Source organism: Podarcis vaucheri (assembly GCF_965113315.1).
Source record: "Podarcis vaucheri genome assembly, chromosome: 2".
NCBI classification, from domain to species: Eukaryota; Metazoa; Chordata; class Lepidosauria; order Squamata; family Lacertidae; genus Podarcis; species Podarcis vaucheri.
Genome location: NC_138760.1, coordinates 119,430,300 through 119,452,577, shown reverse-complemented (window position 1 = coordinate 119,452,577; position 22,278 = coordinate 119,430,300). Strand labels below are relative to the sequence as shown.

Genomic DNA, 22,278 nt, shown 5'->3' with positions numbered 1-22,278 from the left:
CAAGCCACCCAGAGTGGGCGGGGTATAAATAATAAGATGGTGATTGGTAGAATTAGATTTAGACTGTGTGCACACTATACATTTAAATCACATATCCTTCCCCAATGAATCCTGGGAACTGCAGTTTGTCCTTCACAGAACTACAATTCCCAGCACCCTTCCCCTCTTTTGGGGGGAAATGTGCTTTAAATGTGTGGTGTGTGCACAGCGCAAGTCTGACCAGTAAATATGCTTCCTTTACTGAAAAGAGAGCCACAAGAACAGAGCAACCCACAAGAGGCACAGTCAATTCTTTTTTGTTTGTTTGTTTTTGCAGATCATTTCAAATGCACTATTCTAGGTGATCAAAAGTCTAGTACTGCACTAATTGGCAAACTAATTTTCTCAGTACATCAAACTGTCAAAAAAACCCACAACCCCCTGTTGTTACTGGCATCTGTCTGTCTCAAGAGATGATAGAAGTATGCACCATCGATTGGCAAACTGATATTCTTGGTACATCAAATTGCCAAAAAACCGAAAACTTGATACACAAACATGAAACTACTAAGCTTTTAAGGTCGAGTTAGCTTTGACAAAACAGGTGTCTCTTTTCCACTGTGGACAAAGTCCTGAAAGATCTGGGAACAGTAGTCAATTAAGCTAGTCCTTGGACTAGTCCCAGAAGGTTGGCGGTTCAAATCCCCGCGACGGGGTGAGCTCCCGTTGCTCCGTCCCTGCTCCTGCCAACCTAGCAGTTCAAAAGCACGTCAAAGTGCAAGTAGATAAATAGGTATCACTCTGGCAGGAAGGTAAATGGCATTTCCGTGCGCTGCTCTGGTTCGCCAGAAGCGGCTTAGTCATGCTGGCCCCATGACCCAGAAGCTGTACACCAGCTCCCTCGGCCAGTAAAGCGAGATGAGCGCCGCAACCCCAGAGTCGGCCACAACTGGACCTAACAGTCAGGGGTCCCTTTACCTTATGCCTGTAGCAGAACTAGTGGCAAAATGTATTGAGCTGCACTTCACTTCCCTGCAGAATCACTTCTCTGAATGCTCCCTTCTGTCAAAACAATAGCAGGAATATCCCTATAAGCCTGGGGGACCTGTGTGTTTTGATCTGAGGCAGAGCTCTTCCTAACAGCTTTGTAGGCTGAAGCCCAACGCGAAAAATCAGTAGCAATACTGACTCCAGGTTCAAAGTGCGTCCTGACGGAGGGTCGGAATCCTAAAGCGGTTTTAAATCCAGGCAGCTGACACCCGTTTCCTATCCTTCACAGCTGTAGCTACACAAGAAGCAGCCCTCGATGCAACTCCATCGTGCCCAGAGTCTGTGTCTATCCGAGGTGGCACCGTGTCACTCTCAGACGGGTTTCGCCCAGGAAGCATCCTCACCTATTCCTGCCCAGATGGCAGCTATCCGTATCCAACCCGAAGCCGGATCTGCCAGTCAGACGGGAAGTGGACTCCGATGCGTTCCCCAGGAAAAAGCCCCCTCAGCCAAGCACTGTGTCGAAGTAAGTGAGCGTTGCTGGCTACTTTGGGGTTTTCTGGAGGGCTTATGGAGTACAGTGGTACCTCAGGTTACATACGCTTCAGGTTATAGACTCTGTTAACCCAGAAATAGTGCTTTGCTTCAGGATGAGAACAGAAATCGTGCTCCGGCGGCGCGGCGGCAGCAGGAGGCCCCATTAGCTAAAGTGGTACCTCAGGTTAAGAAGAGTTTCAGGTTAAGTACAGACCTCCGGAACGAATTAAGTACCTAACCCGAGGTACAACTGTAATCAGATAGAAGCCTGTTATTGCTCCTTAATGAGGGCTGCATTTCCTTGGACTTAATCTGCTGGGAACTGGGTGCTAGTGTGTGGGGTTGGAGAAGGTTGTGGATCAGTCCAGAACCCAAATATAGGGACACCTCACATCTTATTTTTCACTATTATACTGCTTTAAACAGGCTCCCCCCAAAAAAAAAAATATATCCCGGAACTGTCATTTGTTAAGGGTGTTTGGAATTGTAGCACTCTGTGAGAGGTAAGCAACAGTTCCCAGGATGCTCTGGGGGAAGCCATGACTGTTAAAGTCGCTTGAGTGAGAGATGGCATTTCCTGAGGTATCCCAGAATGCATCACCCAGGAATTGTCATGGGGCAAAGGGCGACACAGGCCCAACATTACTCCTTTTTGGAAGCATCGGTGAAAGGAGAGGGGATATCTCCAACTATCAGTGCCCGTATTATGATGGTGTTGATGACAATGATCGATGCCAAAATCCAGCATCGCCTGAGCTCTGTGAGTGCGGCTTTCTCCTGACTGAAGTGCAGAGTGTTTGAGGACTGGGACATTCGCAGGGAAACCAAAACGCTTGTTTACAAAGTTATTCTACTACCAACCTTACTGTATGCCTGTGAAACATAGACCACTTATAAACACCATCTCCAACTGCTCAGAAGATTCCATCAACGGTGTCTCCAAAAAATTTTACGCATCACTTGGGAAGACAGGCGAACTAATACCAGTGTACTGGAAAAAGCAAAGATCACCAGTGTCAAAGCAATGTTTCTTCAACATCAACTTCGTTGGACTGGTCATGTTGTTTGGATGCCTGATTACCATCTATTCCAAACTTAAGAATGGAAAGCGAAATATAAGAACAGAAGTCGTGCAGCAGCGGCACAGCAGCAGCGGCAGGCCCCATTAGCTAAAGTGGTGCTTCAGCTTAAGAACAGTTTCAGGTTAAGAACAGACCTCCAGAACGAGTTGCGTACTTAACCAGAGGTACCACTGTATAAGCACTGATAACTGGGAAAGACTGGCCTGCGAGCGCTCTAATTGGAGAATAGCCTCGACGAAAGGTGTTGTAGACTTCAAAGAACTCAGGGAGAAAGAAGAAACAAGCTGTGAGGAAGACCCTCACCGTGATCCACTCCCTCTTGGAAACCTATGTCCCCGCTGTGGAAGGACGTGTGGATCCAGAATTGGCCTCCACAGTCACTTATGGACATACCATTAAGACCGTGTTCATGGAAGACAATCTTACTTGGCTACAAGTGATCGCCAAAGAATAATAATAATAATAATAATAATAATAATAATAATAATAATATGATGATGATGATGATGATGGCATCTGTCTGTCTTGGGAGACAATTCAGCACTAGCAAAATAGTGCTGTGCTGTTAAGAAAAAGAAAGGGTGAAGATGGGGGGGGCACACTGGTCATTTCCTCCTCCCCAAGCAGAGAACAGAAGCGGACTCATAAAGTGCAGTTCACCACTAATCTCCCACTGTGTTGAAAAGGGAAGCGACAAAATGGGCATATCCTGAAAGAGGAAACTTCTAATTAATGCTGAATAGGACTTAAATACTGAGTACACGTCATAGAAGGATCTTGGCTATAAAGAAGGGCTTTGCAGGAGAATGAAAACTTGATACAGTGGTACCTCAGGTTATGAACTTAATTCCTCTGGAAGTCCGTTCTTAACCTGAAACTGTTCTTAACCTGAGATACCACTTTAGCTAATGGGGCCTCCCGCTTCCGCCACGCGATTTCCGTTCTCATCCCGAGGTAAAGTTCTTAACCCGAGGTACTATTTCTGGGTTAGCAGAGTCTGTAACCTGAAGCGCCTGTAACCCGAGGTACCACTGTACAGTCATACCTCATGTTATGTCCGCTTCATGTTACATTCTTTCAGGTTACGTCCCGCGGCGACCCGGAAGTACCGGAAAGGGTTACTTCCGGGTTTCGCGCATGCGCAGAAGCGCAAAATGATGCCACGTGCATGCGCAGAAGCTGCAAATTGCAACACGTGTGTGCGCAGATGCGCCATTGCGGGTTGCGTTCTTTTCATGTTGCGAACGGGCCTCCGGAACAGATCCCATTCGCAACCAGAGGTACCACTGTATTAAGTATTGCGTGGAACAGCAGTTTTAATTCTGCTTCCTGGTAACTGCAAAAGGATAATTGATGCTAATGTGGACTCTGCCTGCTCTGGCATTGTTTTGGATTCTGGGCCTCGACAGCCTTGTTCCATGTGCTCTGTCTTTGTCCTTCCTCGTTTGCAGAGATAAGCTGTCCTCCGCAGAGGTACTTTGAAAATGGCTCCTTTGGCCCACGGCGAAGCTTGCATCCTGTGGGTGCCATCCTCAGCTTTGAGTGTTCAGATGGATACCAGCTCCTGGGTTCCTCCAGGCGGCACTGCCTGTCCAATGGACGCTGGAACGGAACTTCTCCAGTTTGTGACGACGGAGGTATATCCTTAAATACTCCTCTCCCACCTTGACCACATGCACACATGCACATGTACCATGCACACACCTTCTGCGCTAAATAGCCTAATTTATGCAAGTTGCAGAATTGAGCTTTGTTCATACTGCGTCATTAGAGAACTGAATTAGTTCAGATGTTTAGGATTTTCTATTTGCTTGGAATGCAGTGACTTGGTTGCAGATATAACTAGGAAAAAAATGAAATATGGTGTACACATTGATGACCAAATTCTTCATTTCAAGTTCAAAAATATGGCCCAGCCCAACCCATCCACATGTTCTTGAGAGGTGCATGGGGAAGTTGCAAAGAACATTTCTCACAAGATGTGTACTCCTTACTAGATGTGGTCAGGATGACAACACTAGGGTCAAACTACAAGTTACGTTTTTCACACCATTTGCCCTTGAGTACAATATATTTCTTTGAGGAAAATCCAGTGACCCAGTTGGGAAGCCTAGCATGAATATAGGTGGGCTTTAACCCTTTGCCCCCTGCTATAGCCTCAATCCACACTGCAACCCTCCGCCTTCTATTTGTATGGAGGGGTGCTCCTCTTGGAGCAAATGGACAATTCCCACCCCACCCCCAATGTGCAAATAGCCAAAATGGGGTCTCTCTCTGGATTGGGACCACAGTGGGTTAAAAAACCCTTTCTCCTACACAATAGGTAAAGGGACCCCTGACCATTAGGTCCAGTTGTGACCGACTCTGGGGTTGCGGCGCTCATCTCGCTTTATTGGCCGAAGGAGCCGGCGTACAGCTTCCGGGTCATGTGGCCAGCATGACTAAGCCGCTTCTGGCGAACCAGAGCAGCACACGGAAACGCCGTTAACCTTCCTGCCAGAGCAGTACCTATTGATCTACTTGCACTTTGACGTGCTTTCGAACTGCTAGGTTGGCAGGAGCAGGGACCGAGCAACGGGAGCTCACCCTGTTGCGGGGATTCGAACCGCCGACCTTTTGATCGGCAAGTCCTAGGCTCTGTGGTTTAACCCACAGCGCCACCTGCGTCCTACACAATGCTCCCCTGTAATAACTTGAGGGCAAATGGTGTGACTAACATAACAGGTAGTTTGGCTCATAGTTGGTTTTGGGCCATGGAATTTGCTGCAATATGCAGTTGGAGATGTGCTTTGCTTGTGGTGGTGCTTGCCATATGATATATAACTCCACATATCCTGCGTTTCTGCCCTCATTTATGCACGTCCTCTCTGCAGCGGGGCACTGCCCAAGTGTTGCCATCCCGCCAGGGGCAATTGCTACTGGGGGGCGCAACCGTCTTGGCGACCGGGTCTCCTTCCAGTGTCAGAGTGGCCTGGACTTGGTGGGGTCTTCCCAGCGGGTCTGCACTCCAGAGGGTGAATGGTCAGGAGCTGAGCCAAGTTGTAGAGGTAAGCATCACACACACACACACACACACACACACACACACAACGCACACCATCTTCTGTCTCCCCTGGCTTCCTGTATCCTTTTTCTCTTGCTCTTCTCTCATATGTCCCTTCCTTTAATCTTTTTGTTTGTTTGTTTTGTTAAACAAAACTACCTAGTTTTTCAAATTCCCTTCTTCCGGATATTCCCTCTGAAGTGTAGGTGGGATCCCACAGCGATAACAGAAAGAACCTTTATTGAACTACATACCTGGATAACAGGGGCAATGCAACTGCTTATATACATTTCCGAAAGCCAGGGCCACTCCCAACGTGATTGGCTGTCTAAACTCCCAAGCTGTGAATCATGACTCAGAGTTTAAGGGCCAATGGCAGAGGCCCAAATCCTGAAATGTTTTGTGATTGGATATCATGTATCGAATCAGAACACTGGAGCTCAGAATCCTTAGTCCAGACAAACACAGACCACTGAATACATAACAGCTTCCACTTCATCTTCCACAGGGGGAGCCACAGGGGAGCCTCAGAAAGAATGTGGTTGGTCAAGGGAGAGGGGACTCAGAAAGGTTGAAAGCCACCCGTTTAATTCTTTATAACATAATCTCCTGTGCACAGCAGGGCAGGCTCTATCTATGCTCTTTCTATATCGCTTACACTCCATCGCACCTCCCCTTGGGAGAACAATTATTGACACCTTTGCCATTTTGGAGACAGAAAGCACCCCAACCCCCTTTTCTCTTTTCTTACAGCCCCTTATTCTTACGATAGGGCTGAAGACGTCAGAGCTGAATTTGGAGCCTCGTTTACTGAAGTTTTGAGCGACGTGTCATCTTCTGGCCCTGACCCGCCTGAGACCACTGCAGGCGAGTCTGAGCCCTGATGTAGTTTCTGTAGGCCAAGCTGGGACTCGGAGCAGAGACAGAGAGTCACATATTATTTTAAAGGGGTGCTTTCCGTGGGATTACAGTGGTACCTCAGGTTACATACGCTTCAGGTTACATACACTTCAGGTTACATGCGCTTCAGGTTACAGACTCTGGTAACCCAGAAATAGTGCTTCAGGTTAAGAACTCTGCTTCAGGACGAGAACAGAAATCGTGCTCTGGCGGCGCAGCAGCAGCAGGAGGCCCCATTAGCTAAATTGGTGCTTCAGGTTAAGAACAGTTTCAGGTTAAGAACAGATCTCTGGAACGAATTAAGTACTTAACTCGAGGTACCACTGTATTTCCATCAGCCTTCTCAATCCTTCTTGGCTACTTTGTTAAGAATTACAAGCTTGGTGGATTGGGCCCCTGTGAACATAGTGTATCTTGATTTCAGTATGGCTCTTGACAAAGTTATGTGTGATATTCTCCCCATGATATACTTTGGTGTGAAACAGGTAGGTAGCCATGTTGGTCTGACACAGTAGAAATATATAAAATTAAAATTAAAAAATTGTCCAGTAGCACCTTAGAGACCAACTAAGTTTGTTCTTGGTATTAGCTTTCATGTGCATGCTACTGGACATTTTTTAAAAATACAGGTGAAACTCGGAAAATTAGAGTATCGTGGAGTTAATGAAGCACAGTGGACCAACACCCACTGATGACATGGGTCCCCAAATCTCTTTTCTGATGAGAGCAGCTTTTGAATCTCATTTGGAAACCAAGGACCCAGAGTCTGGAGGAAGAATGGGGAGGCACACGGTGCCAAATGGTTGAAGTCCAGTGTGAAGTTTCCACAGTCTGTGTTGATTTGGGGAGCCATATCATCAGCTGGTGTTGGTCCACTGTGCTTCATTAAGTCCAGGGTCAATGCAGCCATCTACCAGAAAATTTTGGAGCACTTCATGCTTCCTTCCGCTAATGAGCTTTATGGGTATGCTGACATCATTTTCCAGCAGAACTTTGGCACCTGCCCACACTGCCAAAAGTACCAAAACCTGGTTCAATGCCCATGGGATTACTATGCTTGATTGGCCAGCAAACTCACCTGACCTGAACCCCATAGAGAATCTATGGGGCATTGCCAAGAGAAAGATGAGAGACATGAGACCGAGCAATGCAGAAGAGCTGAAGGCTGCTATTGAAGCATCCTGGTCTTCCATAACACCTCAGCAGTGCCACAGGCTGATAGCATCCATGCCACGCCGCATTGAGGCAGTAATTGGTGCAAAAGGGGCCCAAACCAAGTACTGAGTACATAATGCATGCTTCTGCTTCTCAGAGGTCCAATATTGGTCTATTTGCAGTCCTTGTTTTGCTGATTTCATTTAATATTCTAATTTTCTGAGATTGTTAATTTGGGGTTTTCATCAGCTGTACATCACAATTATAACAATTAAAGGCTTGACATATCTCGCTTTGCATGTCATGAGTCTATCTCATATATTAGTTTCACCTTTTAAGTTGAATTACTGAAATAAATGAACTTTTCCACGATATTCTAATTTTCCGAGTTTCACCTGTATATTTTTGGTGTGAAATGTCACCACTATGCTGGTGACACGCAGCGGCATTCCTCCATTTCATCCAAGTCAGGAGAAGTTGTACAGGTCTGATTTGTGCAATTGTACTCCAGCTGGCTTTATTTTTAGCAAAAAGCAAGCTAGAAACCTTCCGAATAAAAGAAACGTAGCATCATTTTATGGCGAGCCTCTGCTTGCGTCTGTGGTTCATTTTTGCCAGGAGAGGCATCTTCAGGGCTTTATTTGAATTTACGCCAGGCACATTAACCCCAAACTTGCTTTCAGGGCCAAACTGCACATCCTATTACATGCATCTTTGCATTCCTACAGCTGTGTGTGTTTTAAAATATCAGCCATGGGAGCCCCAGATTCGGATAGAAACTACAGCTTAGAAAGAAGAGTAAACTCCCCTCTGCCAGGGCCATGGACCCCGTCTGGATAAGCGGGTCATAGCTGTCAACCGCCCCTTATTTGGCGGGAAAGTCCCTTATCCCAGCGCTGTGTCCCACTGCTGTCCCATATTGATGATGTCCCTTAAATTTCCCAGGTTTCAAAGGAAGCAGCTCCTCTCCCTCCCTCCCTTCTGGCCAGGGAGGCTCCAACTGTGTTGCTTGGCTGCGTTGCACACCCAATAAGGAGTCTAAGAACGACTTGGGGGTGGAGCTTGCATGCCTTGTGCCGATCAAGTCGGCCGTGTTGCCTGGGGACTCGCCTTTGCTCAGCACTTCCCAGCGGAGAGGTGATGGTGGTTTTCCTTGCTGCATCCCCTTTGCTGGGTTGCTGCGCTGTGGGAACCACCGCTTGAGGCTTCGTTTGGCTGCTGGCTGGGCTTTCTGCCTTTGGCTCAGAGGGGCTCAGAAGTTGAACATACCCGTGCTTCGAAAATCCCTTATTTTGGCTGCTGATCCCTTATTTCCGAGGCTGCAGGTCCCTTATTTTCAAATCTGTAAGTTGACAGCTATGAAGCGGGTTCTCGCAGCTGCTATTAAACAAAAACGAAAACCCACCAATGTGACAATGCATTTAAAGCAATGTGTAGTTTGTCCCTCAGCTCTGGAATGTGAAATAATGTTGGCAGAGGGGGTGTTGTGTTTCTCATGTGAGAAGCTGCTTACAAACTGAATAAGCATAACCAACTGATCTGCGGTGAGGGGTTCCAAAATTTTTGATGGTTTTGATAGTTTCTCTTTTCCCCTTACTAGCTCCTTCCTTAGGACGGCGGCTTATACTCTCCAAAGACAGCTTCCTATATGTCTACTTCCTTGTGGATGCATCTCACAGCGTAACTGAACCCAACTTCAACATCTCTAAACAGTGTCTGGAGATCATAATCACCAGGGTAGGTTTGTATGAATGCGACTTTGTACTTTTAAAAAAAATCAGTTTTCAATTACAGTAATCCAATAATAGCCTCATTATATCAATGCCAAATTAAAATTCCCAATATCAATCATTCAAATACCAAATTACCTAATTTAGGTGGGCCCCCGCATGCTAGAATTGATGGTTTGATGGTTTACTTTATTTCTGCATTCCAAAATCTTACTAACTTCAGTTACGTTCCTGTCATAATAGTGATCCCTTATACAACAGCTGCAATATTTATAACTTCTATTCTTATTGACTCATTTAATGATTTGTTTGTCTGCAAGTGAAGATCTCATACATCCTTGTTCCTCCTGTGTGTGTGTGACATTTATTCTGCCCATGTTGTTTCTTCCTGTCCTTGAAAAATATTATGTCTATCTTTACCAGTTGTTGCTGCTATCCGTCATGCCTTGCGCAGAGCTGATATCCTGATGTTATTCCATAGGTTACTCCCTCAGTCCCGTGCTTCTTTGCTTTTGCAACTTTTTTTTAAAAAAAGATATTTATTGAAAAAAGAATTTTTTAACATTACAAAGAAAAAAAAACACAAAGTTACAAAAAAGACAAAAACAGAAAAGAAAAGAAAAGAAAACCATCATTTTCAAATTCTCCACTTTCATTACCTTCTTTCCATGACCTCCTCCTCCTCCTCCCATCTCTTGTATCTTGATTAATAATTGTCACAGCAAATCCTTGCTTTTGCAACTTTTAATGATAGCTGCAAAAGTTTCGAATTTGTACTTTTAGGTCCGTTTGTTAGTACAATGTTGATTTCTAGTTCCCCTTGAGCCCATTTACGCAGGGTGCGCATGCAAAGTATAATAATAATAATAATAATAATAATAATAATAATAATAATAATAATAATAGATGGTATTATCCTGTCAGAGCCTGTCTACTTCTTAATCTAATCTTCAGAGGTCTTGTAGGCCAAGCCCACGCGGGATTTGGGCAAATCTGTCCATTTCCATTTCTCTCGGCTTCTATTCCCCTCCACCCTGGTTTTAATTTCAGTTTTCCATATCAGTTTGTGGCAAGTTAGTCGTCATGAAAAAGTTGCCAGAGTTTTAGTGCCATTTCCTCCTAAACTTCACCTTTTTGCAACACAATTTCCCCCCAAAGTCATTTTCACCGACAACACACGTTTACCTCCACACGTACATACCTCGGGTTAAGAACTTAATTCATTCCAGAGGTCCGTTCTTAACCTGAAACTGTTCTTAACCTGAAGTACCACTTTAGCTAATGGGGCTTCCCGCTGCCGCCCTGCGATTTCTGTTCTCATCCTGCAGCAAAGTTTTTAACCTGAAGCAATATTTCTGGGTTAGCGGAGTCTGTAACCTGAAGCGTATGTAACCTAAAGCGTATGTAACCCAAGGTACCACTGTACTTGTCATTTAGCTGAAGAAGCACATTGCAAAAAAATGGAAAAAGTGTGGATTTGGGAAGAAGGCGGTGTTTCGGAAAGAGGGGAATGAGGCAGAGTCACCTTTAAATGTCGATGGAATAAAATTTATCCCATACCCATAAGCCCACATTTGTTTGGGGCAAGGGTGTTGCCAGAAAATGGGGGGCTCGCTTAGGGCCGGACCCCCTTTATCTGAGTCACTGTTGCTGAAGACTAGGTTCTTCGGTCAGAGCAGGAAGGAAAGAGAAGGCAAGCAGGCAAAAATACAAACTAGGCTGTTAAGCCTTTGGTTGTTTTATTTGTTGTGGCAAAGTTTCAGCCTCTCTAAAAGCAAAGAAAGGGCCTTCTCTGTTGCCACATCCAGACTTTGGATCTCATATACCTGGGAAGGTTGTTCCTTGCCCTGTTTTGCTGACATTTTTGTGCAGCGTTAAGACCTTCCTACTTAAAATGCCCCTTTGGCATTTAGCAACTCTGCCTGCCCCTTTGTTATCACCATTTACTACCCTTAAGAGCAATCCTATTTTCCCTTCTATCTAGCTTTTATTACTATTGTGTGTGTGGGTTTTTGTTTTGTTTTTTTACTGCTGTTTGTTTTTACTCTGGTGTCTCTTATCTCGGGTTGTTTTTGTTTGTTTTTTAAACTGCTGTTTGCTTTTAAACTGCTTTACTGCTAGTTTCGATTCTGCTCCTCCTTTTATATATAGTTCCGTTTACAAAGCGTTGTGTTTTACTGGTTTTTTTGTAAGCTGCCTTGAACTATGAGGGCAAGGCAGGGGTATATAATTTAAAAATAAAATAAAAATCCAGTTCATTAAGAGTCTTCTTTCAAGGCACTCTGGGTAACTAAGCAATGGATGGAGTTGGGGAATGATAATCCTGTCATAACTACAATTCGTAAGAGTTCTGTTATGTACTGAGTTGAATAGGATCCAAAAGGCAGCAGTCTGATTGGTCCTAGAACAATAGGATTCAGAATGCAGCAGTCTGATTGGTCCTAGAACAATAGGGTCCAGAATGCAGCAATCTGATTGGTCCTAGAACAATAGGGTCCAGAATGCAGCAGTCTGATTGGTCCTAGAACAATAGGGTCCAGAATGCAGTGGTCTGATTGGTCCACAGGAGCCACCCAATCCAGCTCCAGGTGGAAGTGAATCTGCAACCTGATTGGCCTACAGGTGAATCCTGGAATTAGTCAATCACGTGGTGTCCATTGTGTAAATAATGTATATAAAGCAGACGTTCTGGGGGAACGTCCATTCCTCCTCACCACTATGAGCTGAATAAAGAGCATGAAATCCACTCTCGACTCCGAGTATATTTCAAGTTCCTTGAGAGGAAACTACAGCAGTCATGTAAACATGCCTTTATTTATATATTTACAAATATATAAATGTACACTGAGGTCCTCCGCCAAGGGTCTTCTGCTGGCTCCCTCACTGCGAGAAGCAAAGTTACAGGGAACCAGGCAGAAGGCCTTCCCGGTGGTGGCACCCGCCCTGTGGAACGCCCTCCCACCAGATGTCAAGGAGATAAAGAACTACATAACTTCGAAGACATCTGCAGGCAGCCCTGTATTGGGAAGTTTTTAATGTTTGATGTTTTACTAAGTTTTATATATGCTGCAAGCCAGCCAGATGGGCGGAGTATAATTAATAAAATTATCATTATTATTATTATCATCATCGTTACATTTATATGCCATGTTTTCCTCCAAGGAGCTCAAGGCCTCAACCCCATTCTAGTTCGACACGCTAACCGCTACACCAGACCAGAAATGGTGGGTTTTTCTCCAGAAGACAAATAAAAAGATTCTCCCTGAAAGGAAATGAATATATATTATCAGTCACTGAAATACACTTTTGGTGGTAATTTAAGTTGTTTCAAGCTGTTTTTAATATTGTGTTTTCATTATTGTAACTCACCTCGGACCTTAGGCTGAAGGCCATGATAAAAATAATAATAAAATCTTTCATCACATGAACCACGTTTTTACCTCCTCTGCCCCTCTTTTTCCTTCTTCCTCTGTTTTCCTGTTTCTTCTTTCTTTCCTCCCCTTCCCAGATTGCCAGCTTTGATGTTCCCATCAGGTTCTCCGTAATCTCTTACGCCAGCCGGCCCAAGACCATCGTCGACATCCAGGACGATATAGCTGAAGATACAGAAATCGTTATTGAGAAGATTCAAAATGAGATGAACTACAAAGGTGCTGAGAGGGATTCCCACCCCACCCCCATTTTTGAGCAGCTGCGCATTCAAAACGTGTTTTCTGAAACTCGGGGCCTAGCGAATGTGTCAGGTCTTTCTCACGGGGGTGGAAATGTGTCTTCAAGCCACATGTGACTCAGGGCCGTCTTTAGCGTATGAGGCGCCGGGGTGCAAAGATCCGTCCAGTGCCCTCAAATGTTCATCTTGCCACTGCTTCCTCCCAAGTAGTAATAAATGCTACTTTCACGGAGGGAAGCCTGGGGGTGTGGGGTGAGGGAGGCTTGGGAAGGAAGCTGCACGCCAGCCAGCCATATACAGTGGTACCTCGGGTTACAGACGCTTCAGGGTACAGACTCTGCTAACCCATAAATAGTACCTCAGGTTAAGAACTTTGCTTCAGGATGAGAACAGAAATCGCGCGGCGGCGGTGGGAGGCCGCATTAGCTAAAGTGGTACCTAAGGTTAAGAACCGTTTCAGGTTAAGAACGAATTAAGTTCTTAACCCGAGGTACCACTGGTGGCGCTGTGGGTTAAACCACAGAGCCTAGGACTTGCCGATCAGAAGGATGGCGGTTTGAATCCCCACGACGGGGTGAGCTCCCGTTGCTCGGTCCCTGCTCCTGCCCACTAGCAGTTCGAAAGCACGTCAAAAGTGCAAGTAGATAAATAGGTACCGCTCCGGCGGGAAGGTAAATGGCGTTTCTGTGTGCTGCTCTGGTTCGCCAGAAGCGGCTTAGTCATGCTGGCCACATGACCCAGAAGCTGTACACCGGCTCCCTCGGCCAATAAAGTGAGATGAGCGCTGCAACCCCAGAGTCGGTCACGACTGGACCATATGGTCAGGGGTCCCTTTACCTTTACCTTACCACTATAGTTGGCAGGGCGCATGTTCCATCCTAAGTCTCTGCAGGGATCACTCTTCTCCCGCGGAAGCTTGGGAGGCAAGCTTCGCACCCGCCAGCCATATGGTTGGCGAGGCGCAGCTGGCAGGCATGCAGGGAAAGGGGAGGTCACCAGCAAAGCCGTGCAGCTCCCCACTCGCTGGGGCGCCCCTGAGAAGCCAGCGCCCTGGCACAGCGCACCACTAAGCCCTATGGGAAAGACGGCTCTGATGTGACTAGTGCCTAAATTTCGTGATTTTTCTCCCTCTCACCTTGCTGTTGTTTCAGCTCCTTTGATTTGCTCTTGCTGTTTCAACATCTTACATTTATTTTACGTTTCAATGCGCTGCCCGCCCTTTCAGATTTGTAAGCACCCCGAGCTTTGAAAGAGATGTAGAACAAATAAAAAACCAATGCCAATGCCATCCTCTTGCAGACCACGGCAACGCAACAGGAACCAACATTCAAGATGCCCTCGACTCCGTGTACCAGATGATGATTAATGAGAAGGCGTTTACCAAAGTGCCGTGGGACAAAATCCGTCACGCCATCATCCTGTTCACAGACGGTGAGGCGAAATGGGGAGACTCCCCCTCCCTCCCTCCCCATAATAGGAGGAAGGTTGCACAGAAGCTGGACTACAACTCCCATCATCCCTAGCTAGCAAGGCCAGAGCTCAGGGATGATGGGAGTTGTAGTCCAACAACATCTGGGGACCCACAGGTTGAGAACCACTGCATCTAACCCCTACACCCTGCTGGCTTTCTTTCTGCATTTATTTGGAATGTACAGCTTCAGCCAGTGCATACTGGAGCCTTTTAATGATTTCCCATTGTGACACCCCAGTGTGCTCCAGCGTGTAATGTGGGAATCGCTGCCTGATTTTGTTTGTATGGTTTTCTTTGTCCTCTTAGGGAAGTCCAATATGGGAGGTTCCCCCACAAAGGCCGTGCGCAGCATAGAAGACTTTTTGAACGTGAGAGCAAACAGGAAAGACTACCTGGGTAAGTCACATCAACCTACTTCACTTGAGGGCTGGTTAAAAGGAGGGTGCTGCGAAAGGCTGGGCTGGATGAATCCCAAGGTGGAATTAAGATCGCCGGAAGAAATATCAACAACCTCCGATATGCAGATGACACAACCTTGATGGCAGAAAGTGAGGAGGAATTAAAGAACCTTTTAATGAGGGTGAAAGAGGAGAGCGCAAAATATGGTCTGAAGCTCAACATCAAAAAAACGAAGATCATGGCCACTGGTCCCATCACCTCCTGGCAAGTAGAAGGGGATGGATGAAATGGAGGCAGTGAGAGATTTTACTTTCTTGGGCTCCATGATCACTGCAGATGGTGACAGCAGCCACGAAATTAAAAGACGCCTGCTTCTTGGGAGAAAAGCAATGACAAACCTAGACAACCTCTTAAAAAGCAGAGACATCACCTTGCCGACAAAGGTCCATAAAGTTAAAGCTATGGTTTTCCCAGTAGTAATGTATGGAAGTGAGAGCTGGACCGTAAAGAAGGCTGATCGCCGAAGAATGGATGCTTTTGAATTCTGGTGCTGGAGGAGACTCTTGAGAGTCCCGTGGACTGCAAGAAGATCAAACCTCTCCATTCTGAAGGAAATCAGCCCTGAGTGCTCACTGGAAGGACAGATCCTGAAGCTGAGGCTCCAATACTTTGGCCACCTCGTGAGAAGAGAAGACTCCCTGGAAAAGACCCTGATGTTGGGAAAGATGGAGGGCACAAGGAGAAGGGGATGACAGAGGGCGAGATGGTTGGACAGTGTTCTCGAAGCTACCAGCATGAGTTTTATTAAACTGCGGGAGGCAGTGGAAGACAGGAGTGCCTGGCATGCTCTGGTCCAGGGGGTCACGAAGAGTCGGACACAACTAAACAACTAAACAACAACAACAACTAAAAGGAGGGTGCCCGGTCCACCTGAGGAGATATGACCACGGCAGGCTGAAGTTCTTTTCCAGATCCCAAATGTCATGATGACAATGATGCTCCCTTTCCAATCAGTGCCTATCCTGTAACTGCCTGCGCAAATTCCAAAACCTTTTATTCCGCAAGCGTTCTGGTTTAAGTTGCCTGCACACCATCCATTTAAAGCACGTTTCACCCCACACTAGAACACTGGGAACTTAATTCACTCCACACAAATGCTTTCTGACAGTAAGAGCTTTTCGGCAGTGGAACAGTGAGAGGTTGTGGACTCTCCTTCCTTGGAGGTTTCTAAGCAGAGGTTGGAGGCCCATCTGTCATGGATGTTTTAGCTGAGATTCCGGCATTGCAGGGGGTTGGACTAGATGACCCTCAGGGTCCCTTCCAGCACTATGATTCTATTATTCCATTGCAGAGCTATAGTTTCCAGCACTGCAGTTCCCAGCCTTTTTTGTGGTGTGTGTAGAAATGTGCTTTAAGTGTATGCTGTGTATGCAACCTCATTTTTGTCCTGATTTTATTGCACTCTAGCCCCTGCAGATATACACTGGAGAAGCAACACAGAACTAATCATAAAGCAGAATAAATTCGCCACCAATACACTATTAATAATAATAATAATAATAAATTCTATTTATACCCTGCCCTCCCCAGCCAGAGCCGGGCTCAGGGCAGCTAACACCAGTCAAATTACAGTAAAAACATAACAGGGGGAAAAACCCCAATTTAAAATACAGGTTAAAATGCAATTTAAAATGCAGCCTCATTTTAAAAGTAGCCCATAGATCAAAACCATAAGGGGAGGGAAACATAAGGGTCAGACTGAGTCCAAACCGAAGGCCAGGCGGAACAGCTCTGTCTTGCAGGCCCTGTGGAAAGATGTCAAGTCCCACAGGGCCCTGGTCTCTTGTGACAGAGCGTTCCACCAAGTTGGGGCCAGTATTGAAAAGGCCCTGGCCCTAGTTGAGACCAATCTAACCACCTTGCGACTTGGGACCTCCAAAGTGTTGTTCTTTGTGGACCTTAAGGTCCTCCGTGGGGCATACCAGGAGAGGCGGTCCCGTAGGTACGAGGGTCCTAAGCCGCATAGGGCTTTAAAGGTCAAAACCAGCCCCTTAAACCTGACCCTGTACTCCACTGGGAGCCAGTGCAGGATATTGTGTCAAGATACACCCACAGGAAAACACCCATCGTGCTATGCAGTGGTTGACAAACTTTCTACAGGCAACTCCCTGTTTGCACGGGACTTGTGTTAGGGTCATTGCATGAGCCATTCCGCAATATGGTTTCCTAATACTTATGATGTCCAAGCTGTGAACCTTGGTGCTTATGCAGCTAAAAAGAAGAAGAAGAAGTCACTATGATGACTCTCATTTTAAATACAGTGGTACCTCAGGTTACATACGCTTCAGGTTATAGACTCCGCTAACCCAGAAATAGTGCTTCAGGTTAAGAACTTTGCTTCAGGATGAGAACAGAAATCATGCTCCATCGGCACAGCGGCAGCAGGAGGCCCCATTAGCTAAAGTGGTGCTTCAGGTTAAGAACAGTTTCAGGTTAAGAACGGACCTCCGGAACGAATTAAGTACTTAACCCGAGGTACCACTGTACCCCTCCTATATGTAGGCTATAGAAGCTGTGATATATTGCTGAAGCGGGCGGGAGAAGAGAAGAGGAAAGCAAGTCTTCAACCACCTTTCTGGAGGAGTCTATGTCTCCTCCAGAAAGTATAGTCAGAGACATTTTGGCAAATTTTAAAAAATCTACCCGGGCAGAAATTCTAACCTCTCAAAAAGAGGACATGTCCCAGAAAAAAAGAGGACACATGGCGTGCATGCACACGAAAGCTCATACCAAGAACTAACTTAGTTGGTCTTTAAGGTGCTACTGGAAGGAATTTTTTTATTTTGACTATGGCAGACCAACACGGCTACATATCTGTAACCGGCCTAGAACGTGCTCAGTGGCCCCAGAATGCTAACTTGCTGGGGGTTGGGGTTGGGCGTATGTGATGAATGGAAGTGGCTTGAATTCTGCACTGAAGTACTTCACACTTGCACCGTTTTGTAATAAGTCCGGCTTGTAAATGCTAATGTCAGAAGCGATGAATGAACCTGAAATAAAAAAAATTAAGGTCTTTTATATATATAGTGGTACCTCGAGTTACACACGCTTCAGGTTACATACGCTTCAGGTTACAGACTCCGCTAACCCAGAAATAGTGCTTCAGGTTAAGAACTTTGCTTCAGGATAAGAACAGAAATCGTGTTCCGGCACGTCAGCAGCGGGAGGCCCCATTAGCTAAAGTGGTCCTTCAGGTTAAGAACAGTTTCAGGTTAAGAACGGACCTCCGGAACGAATTAAGTACCTAACCCGAGGTACCACTGTCTAATAAATGTTCATAAAATGTACCAACCAAGCACGCACATAGATATGTGGACCACATGTCTGGAGCAGCACAGGAAGACTGCCCTGAAACCATTTTGACTCCCAGACTGACCAAATGTTTTCTCTGCAAGGAGGGAGGGGGTGAGGGAACCTTCCCATTGTCTCAGGAATTGGGTAATCACCATCTCAAAGGAATGGGCAGACTACCAGGAAAAGCAATCAGATAAGGCATTATCAGATAACCTGGCAAACAGGAAAAACGACAACATTCAAATGTCTGTTGTAGACCACCTTTTCTGTGAGGTAAGTATGATGTTTGTGGGCGGTGGTCTTGGGCTACACCCCTTCTGTGATGTATGTATCATGTATGGAGGGGTGGTCTTGAGCTCCAGGGCAGGGAATTAAAAATGTCTGTATAAGGGCAGGCACATCTTTGTTCTGGGTCCTCCTCCTTCTCCTGCGTGTGGGGGGAACACCCTGTTGCAACAGTTCAATAAAGATCAGGCTTACTAGCTGCTTTGCTTCTCAATATTCTCTGGTTGGCCTCTGTTATTTTCTCCAACCGATAGAGAACCTACAAAGGACTCTATAAGGGCTCTTGTGTCCCCCATAAGGGAATAAGGCCAGATTTTTGTTTATTACAAACCAAAAACAATGGTGCCCCAATTCCTTACGAATACACATTCTCCTGGTATCGGAAAAGAATGTGCTTGGCTGGGGGAGCTTCTGGTGTACTCTGCACAGTGGCGTAGCGTGGGGGGTGCAGGGGGGCCGGCTGCACCGGGCGCAACATCTGGGGGTTAGGGTTAGGGGGCGCAAATCCACGGGTTAGGGGGCGCAAATTACTTGCCTTGCCCCGGGTGCTGACAACCCACGCTACGCCACTGACTCTGCATCTCCCATGGAATCCTTACATATTTTTGAGGAGAAGTCGGGGTGCCAACTTGTGAAGGCCGAGCCCTTTTGGCCCCCCCCCAATATTTTGGATAGAGGGCCGGACCCCCATATTGTCCCCAAAAATCAGGGGGTGGAGGAGGCTGAGTGCAGAGACAAGCGCAGTGTGGCTGCAGTGACCAGCTCCTTTTCTTCCTCCTGCCACTGAGGGGAAGGAAGGTCAAAACCAGGGGTTGGCAAACTGAGGCCTGGGAGCCGGATACGGCCCAATCGCCTTCTCAATCTGGCCCACGGACAGTCCAGGAATCAGTGTGTTTTTACATGAGTAGAATGTGTCCTTTTACCGTGGTACCTCGGGTTAAGTACTTAATTTGTTCCAGAGGTCCGTTCTTAAGCTGAAACCGTTCTTAACCTGAAGCACCACTTTAGCTAATGGGGCCTTCTGCTGCTGCTGCGCCACCACTGCATGTGGTGTTCTCATCCTGAAGCAAAGTTCTTAACCCAAGGTGCTATTTCTGGGCTAGCAGAGTCTGTAACCCGAAGTGTTTGTAACCTGAGGTGTTTGTAACCCGAGGTACCACTGTATTTAAAATGCATCTCTGTGTTATTTGTGGGGCCTTCCTGGTGTTTTTACATGAGTAGAATGTGTGCTTTTATTTAAAAAGCATCTCTGGGTTATTTGTGGGGCATAGGAATTTGTTCATTTCCCCCCCAAAAAAATTTAGTCCGGCCCACCACATGGTCTGAGGGAAGGTGGACCGGCCCACGGCTGAAAAAGGTTTCTGATCCCTGGTCAAAACAGCCCCCCACCAATGGTGGCAGCAGAAGGAGCCACTGGCCATTGAAAGAGCGCTGCTGCTGCGTTTGGCTCCAGCCCAGCTCCTCCCAACATCACACAAGTGATGTCACATGCACTGCACCGCACGCAACATTGCCGCCCTTCCACAATCGCCCTTGCAAGCCGACGCTCCTGGGATAAGTTGTTGAGGAGGGAGGAATGTGACATGCGGTTTGGCTGGCATGCTTTCAGGAAAGCTTATCTGCCTGAGTCCTGATTAGATTCTGAGGAAACCCAGCTGTGTTTCCTGAGAACACACTTTAGAAAGAACTGCTAGAAGGTTCCTGGTCCTCTGGAATTCCCCTCCACAAGGAAGTTTGAGGTGGCACCGTGAGGGAAGGGAAATTAGGGCCAAGGGGCTTCACTCAGCAGAATGAGCTCAAGTATGTTGCACATGAAGCCTTAATGATACACATGATCATAAAGGCAGCAGAGAGCAGAAGACTGTTACGTCCAGAGTCTAAAACGGCCTAACTGCACCACAGCTTGATGCCCAGGTTTAACAATACTTGGAAGGCCAGTTGGCACATTATACGTAGTTACAATTAACTTACAAGGACAAGGATCTAGAGATCACGCAAAGGGGGGCCAAATTCTGTGCGACTGCCATAAAACTTAGGGAACAAGCTGTACTACCAAAATGATTTAGGTTTTAAATGACAATTTTAGGTTATATTTCAGTGATCAAGATATAATATATATTTTTAATTGCTATATCTGAATTGTCTCTGTTATACCCAATTGCAATTCAATGTATTCCTGTTGTGTTTTATGATTTTCCTGATATTGTAAGTGAGCCGGAACTGGTCTGTGACCGTAATAATAAAATTCAATTCGATACTTATGAATCGCCTTCTGAATCACCATCTCGAGGCGTATTACAAATAAAATCATAGAATCATAGATTTGTAGAGTTGGAAGGGACCCTGAGGATAATTTAGTCCAGCCCCCTGCAATGCAGGAATATGCAGCTGCCCCAGCTGGGGATCGAACCTGCAAGCTTGGCATTATCAGCACTACGCACTAACCAACTGAGCCATCATCTGCGCTAATTAAAAACAGTTTAAAACACAAAAACAACTCGTGGCTGGTGGCATGAATTTTTGAGAGTTAAGCTCCACCGGTGATGGGATTTTGGACTTTGCTTCCGGGATGTTCAGCAATGCTTTCTGTCTCTTTTCCCTCTTTCATTCAGATATCTATGCATTTGGAGTTGGAACGGTTGACGTAGATTGGAGCGCCATGAATGAGATAGCATCCAAAAAACCGGGCGAGAGGCACGCCTTCAAGTTGAATGACCTTAAGGAACTGAAGGCAGCCTTTGAAGATGTCCTGGGTGTGTATGTTCTCTGGCACTCAACAAAGACGGGGTCAAACCTTGGAAGTGAAGCAGGGTCAGGCCTGGTTAATACTTAGGTGGGAGACTGCCTGGGGATGCCGGGTCTGCAGGCTTTAAACACTAAACAAAGGTACGGTCAGCGCAAGAGGAAGGGCAGAGTGAGGAAGCATGCTGTGTTCGATGAGCATGCCCAATGGTCAAACTTGTTTCCAAAGGGAACTGCGGGTCCCCATCTAAAGAACCCGTTCTCCTCCTGGTATAAAACAATGGGACACCACCCATTGTAATCCAAAAGTAGCCAGCTTCTGTATTCCTGGATTGCCACTTCCAGTCAGGCCCAGTGTCAGCATGTGACATCCTTGAGCAACCAATGAGCAGGGGTTAAATCCTGCTCAGTTTGGCTGGATTCCATTCACACCCCTTCCTGGTGGAAGGACTTTACCTGGAATTGCCTGCTAAAATGGAGGAGGGGGGGACATTTGTTTTAGCAGCACCTTGCCAGGTGCTTTGAAGTCCCAACTATGGGATTTCAAAGCTTCTTCACCTGACTGACATCAGGTGACTGACAGTTAAGCTGCCCCATCCACCTCCCCAATTTAATCCAGAAAGGTTCAACCAACCCTAGTGTAGACATTACTGAACTAGATGGAACCCGGTGCTTTTGCTTGGTTTAAGTAGTTTCTGTGGGAATGTTGTAGGTTGCAGGAGCGGATATATTGATTAAATATTATGTTTCCTAACTCACGTTAGTGAGTTTATTCATACAGTAGAGTACATTCCCCTCTGCACAGCAGGAAGCTAGTTGCAGATTCATTAGAATCTCTTAAGTTCTATTATTCCTGGTAAGACCCTTTTGATTCCCTCCTAAAAGAATAAAGACACAACAGTCTTCTTTTAAAAGTAATAATAAGCTTACTCACATTCAGT

General features: G+C 46.2%; 1 protein-coding gene across 1 annotated transcript in view; it reads left to right on the top strand.

The window, feature by feature from the left end:
- The window catches only part of C2 (complement C2), a 42,735-nt gene that overhangs the window by 2,938 nt on the left and 17,519 nt on the right, over positions 1-22,278 (top strand). Inside the window, exons 2-11 of the mRNA XM_082212101.1 lie at positions 1,259-1,495; positions 4,040-4,225; positions 5,462-5,635; positions 6,385-6,512; positions 8,613-9,030; positions 9,287-9,423; positions 12,925-13,066; positions 14,386-14,517; positions 14,864-14,953; positions 21,208-21,348. Of these exons, the coding sequence (XP_082068227.1) occupies positions 1,259-1,495; positions 4,040-4,225; positions 5,462-5,635; positions 6,385-6,512; positions 8,613-9,030; positions 9,287-9,423; positions 12,925-13,066; positions 14,386-14,517; positions 14,864-14,953; positions 21,208-21,348 (1,785 nt within the window). The remainder of the gene's footprint in view (positions 1-1,258; positions 1,496-4,039; positions 4,226-5,461; positions 5,636-6,384; positions 6,513-8,612; positions 9,031-9,286; positions 9,424-12,924; positions 13,067-14,385; positions 14,518-14,863; positions 14,954-21,207; positions 21,349-22,278) is intronic.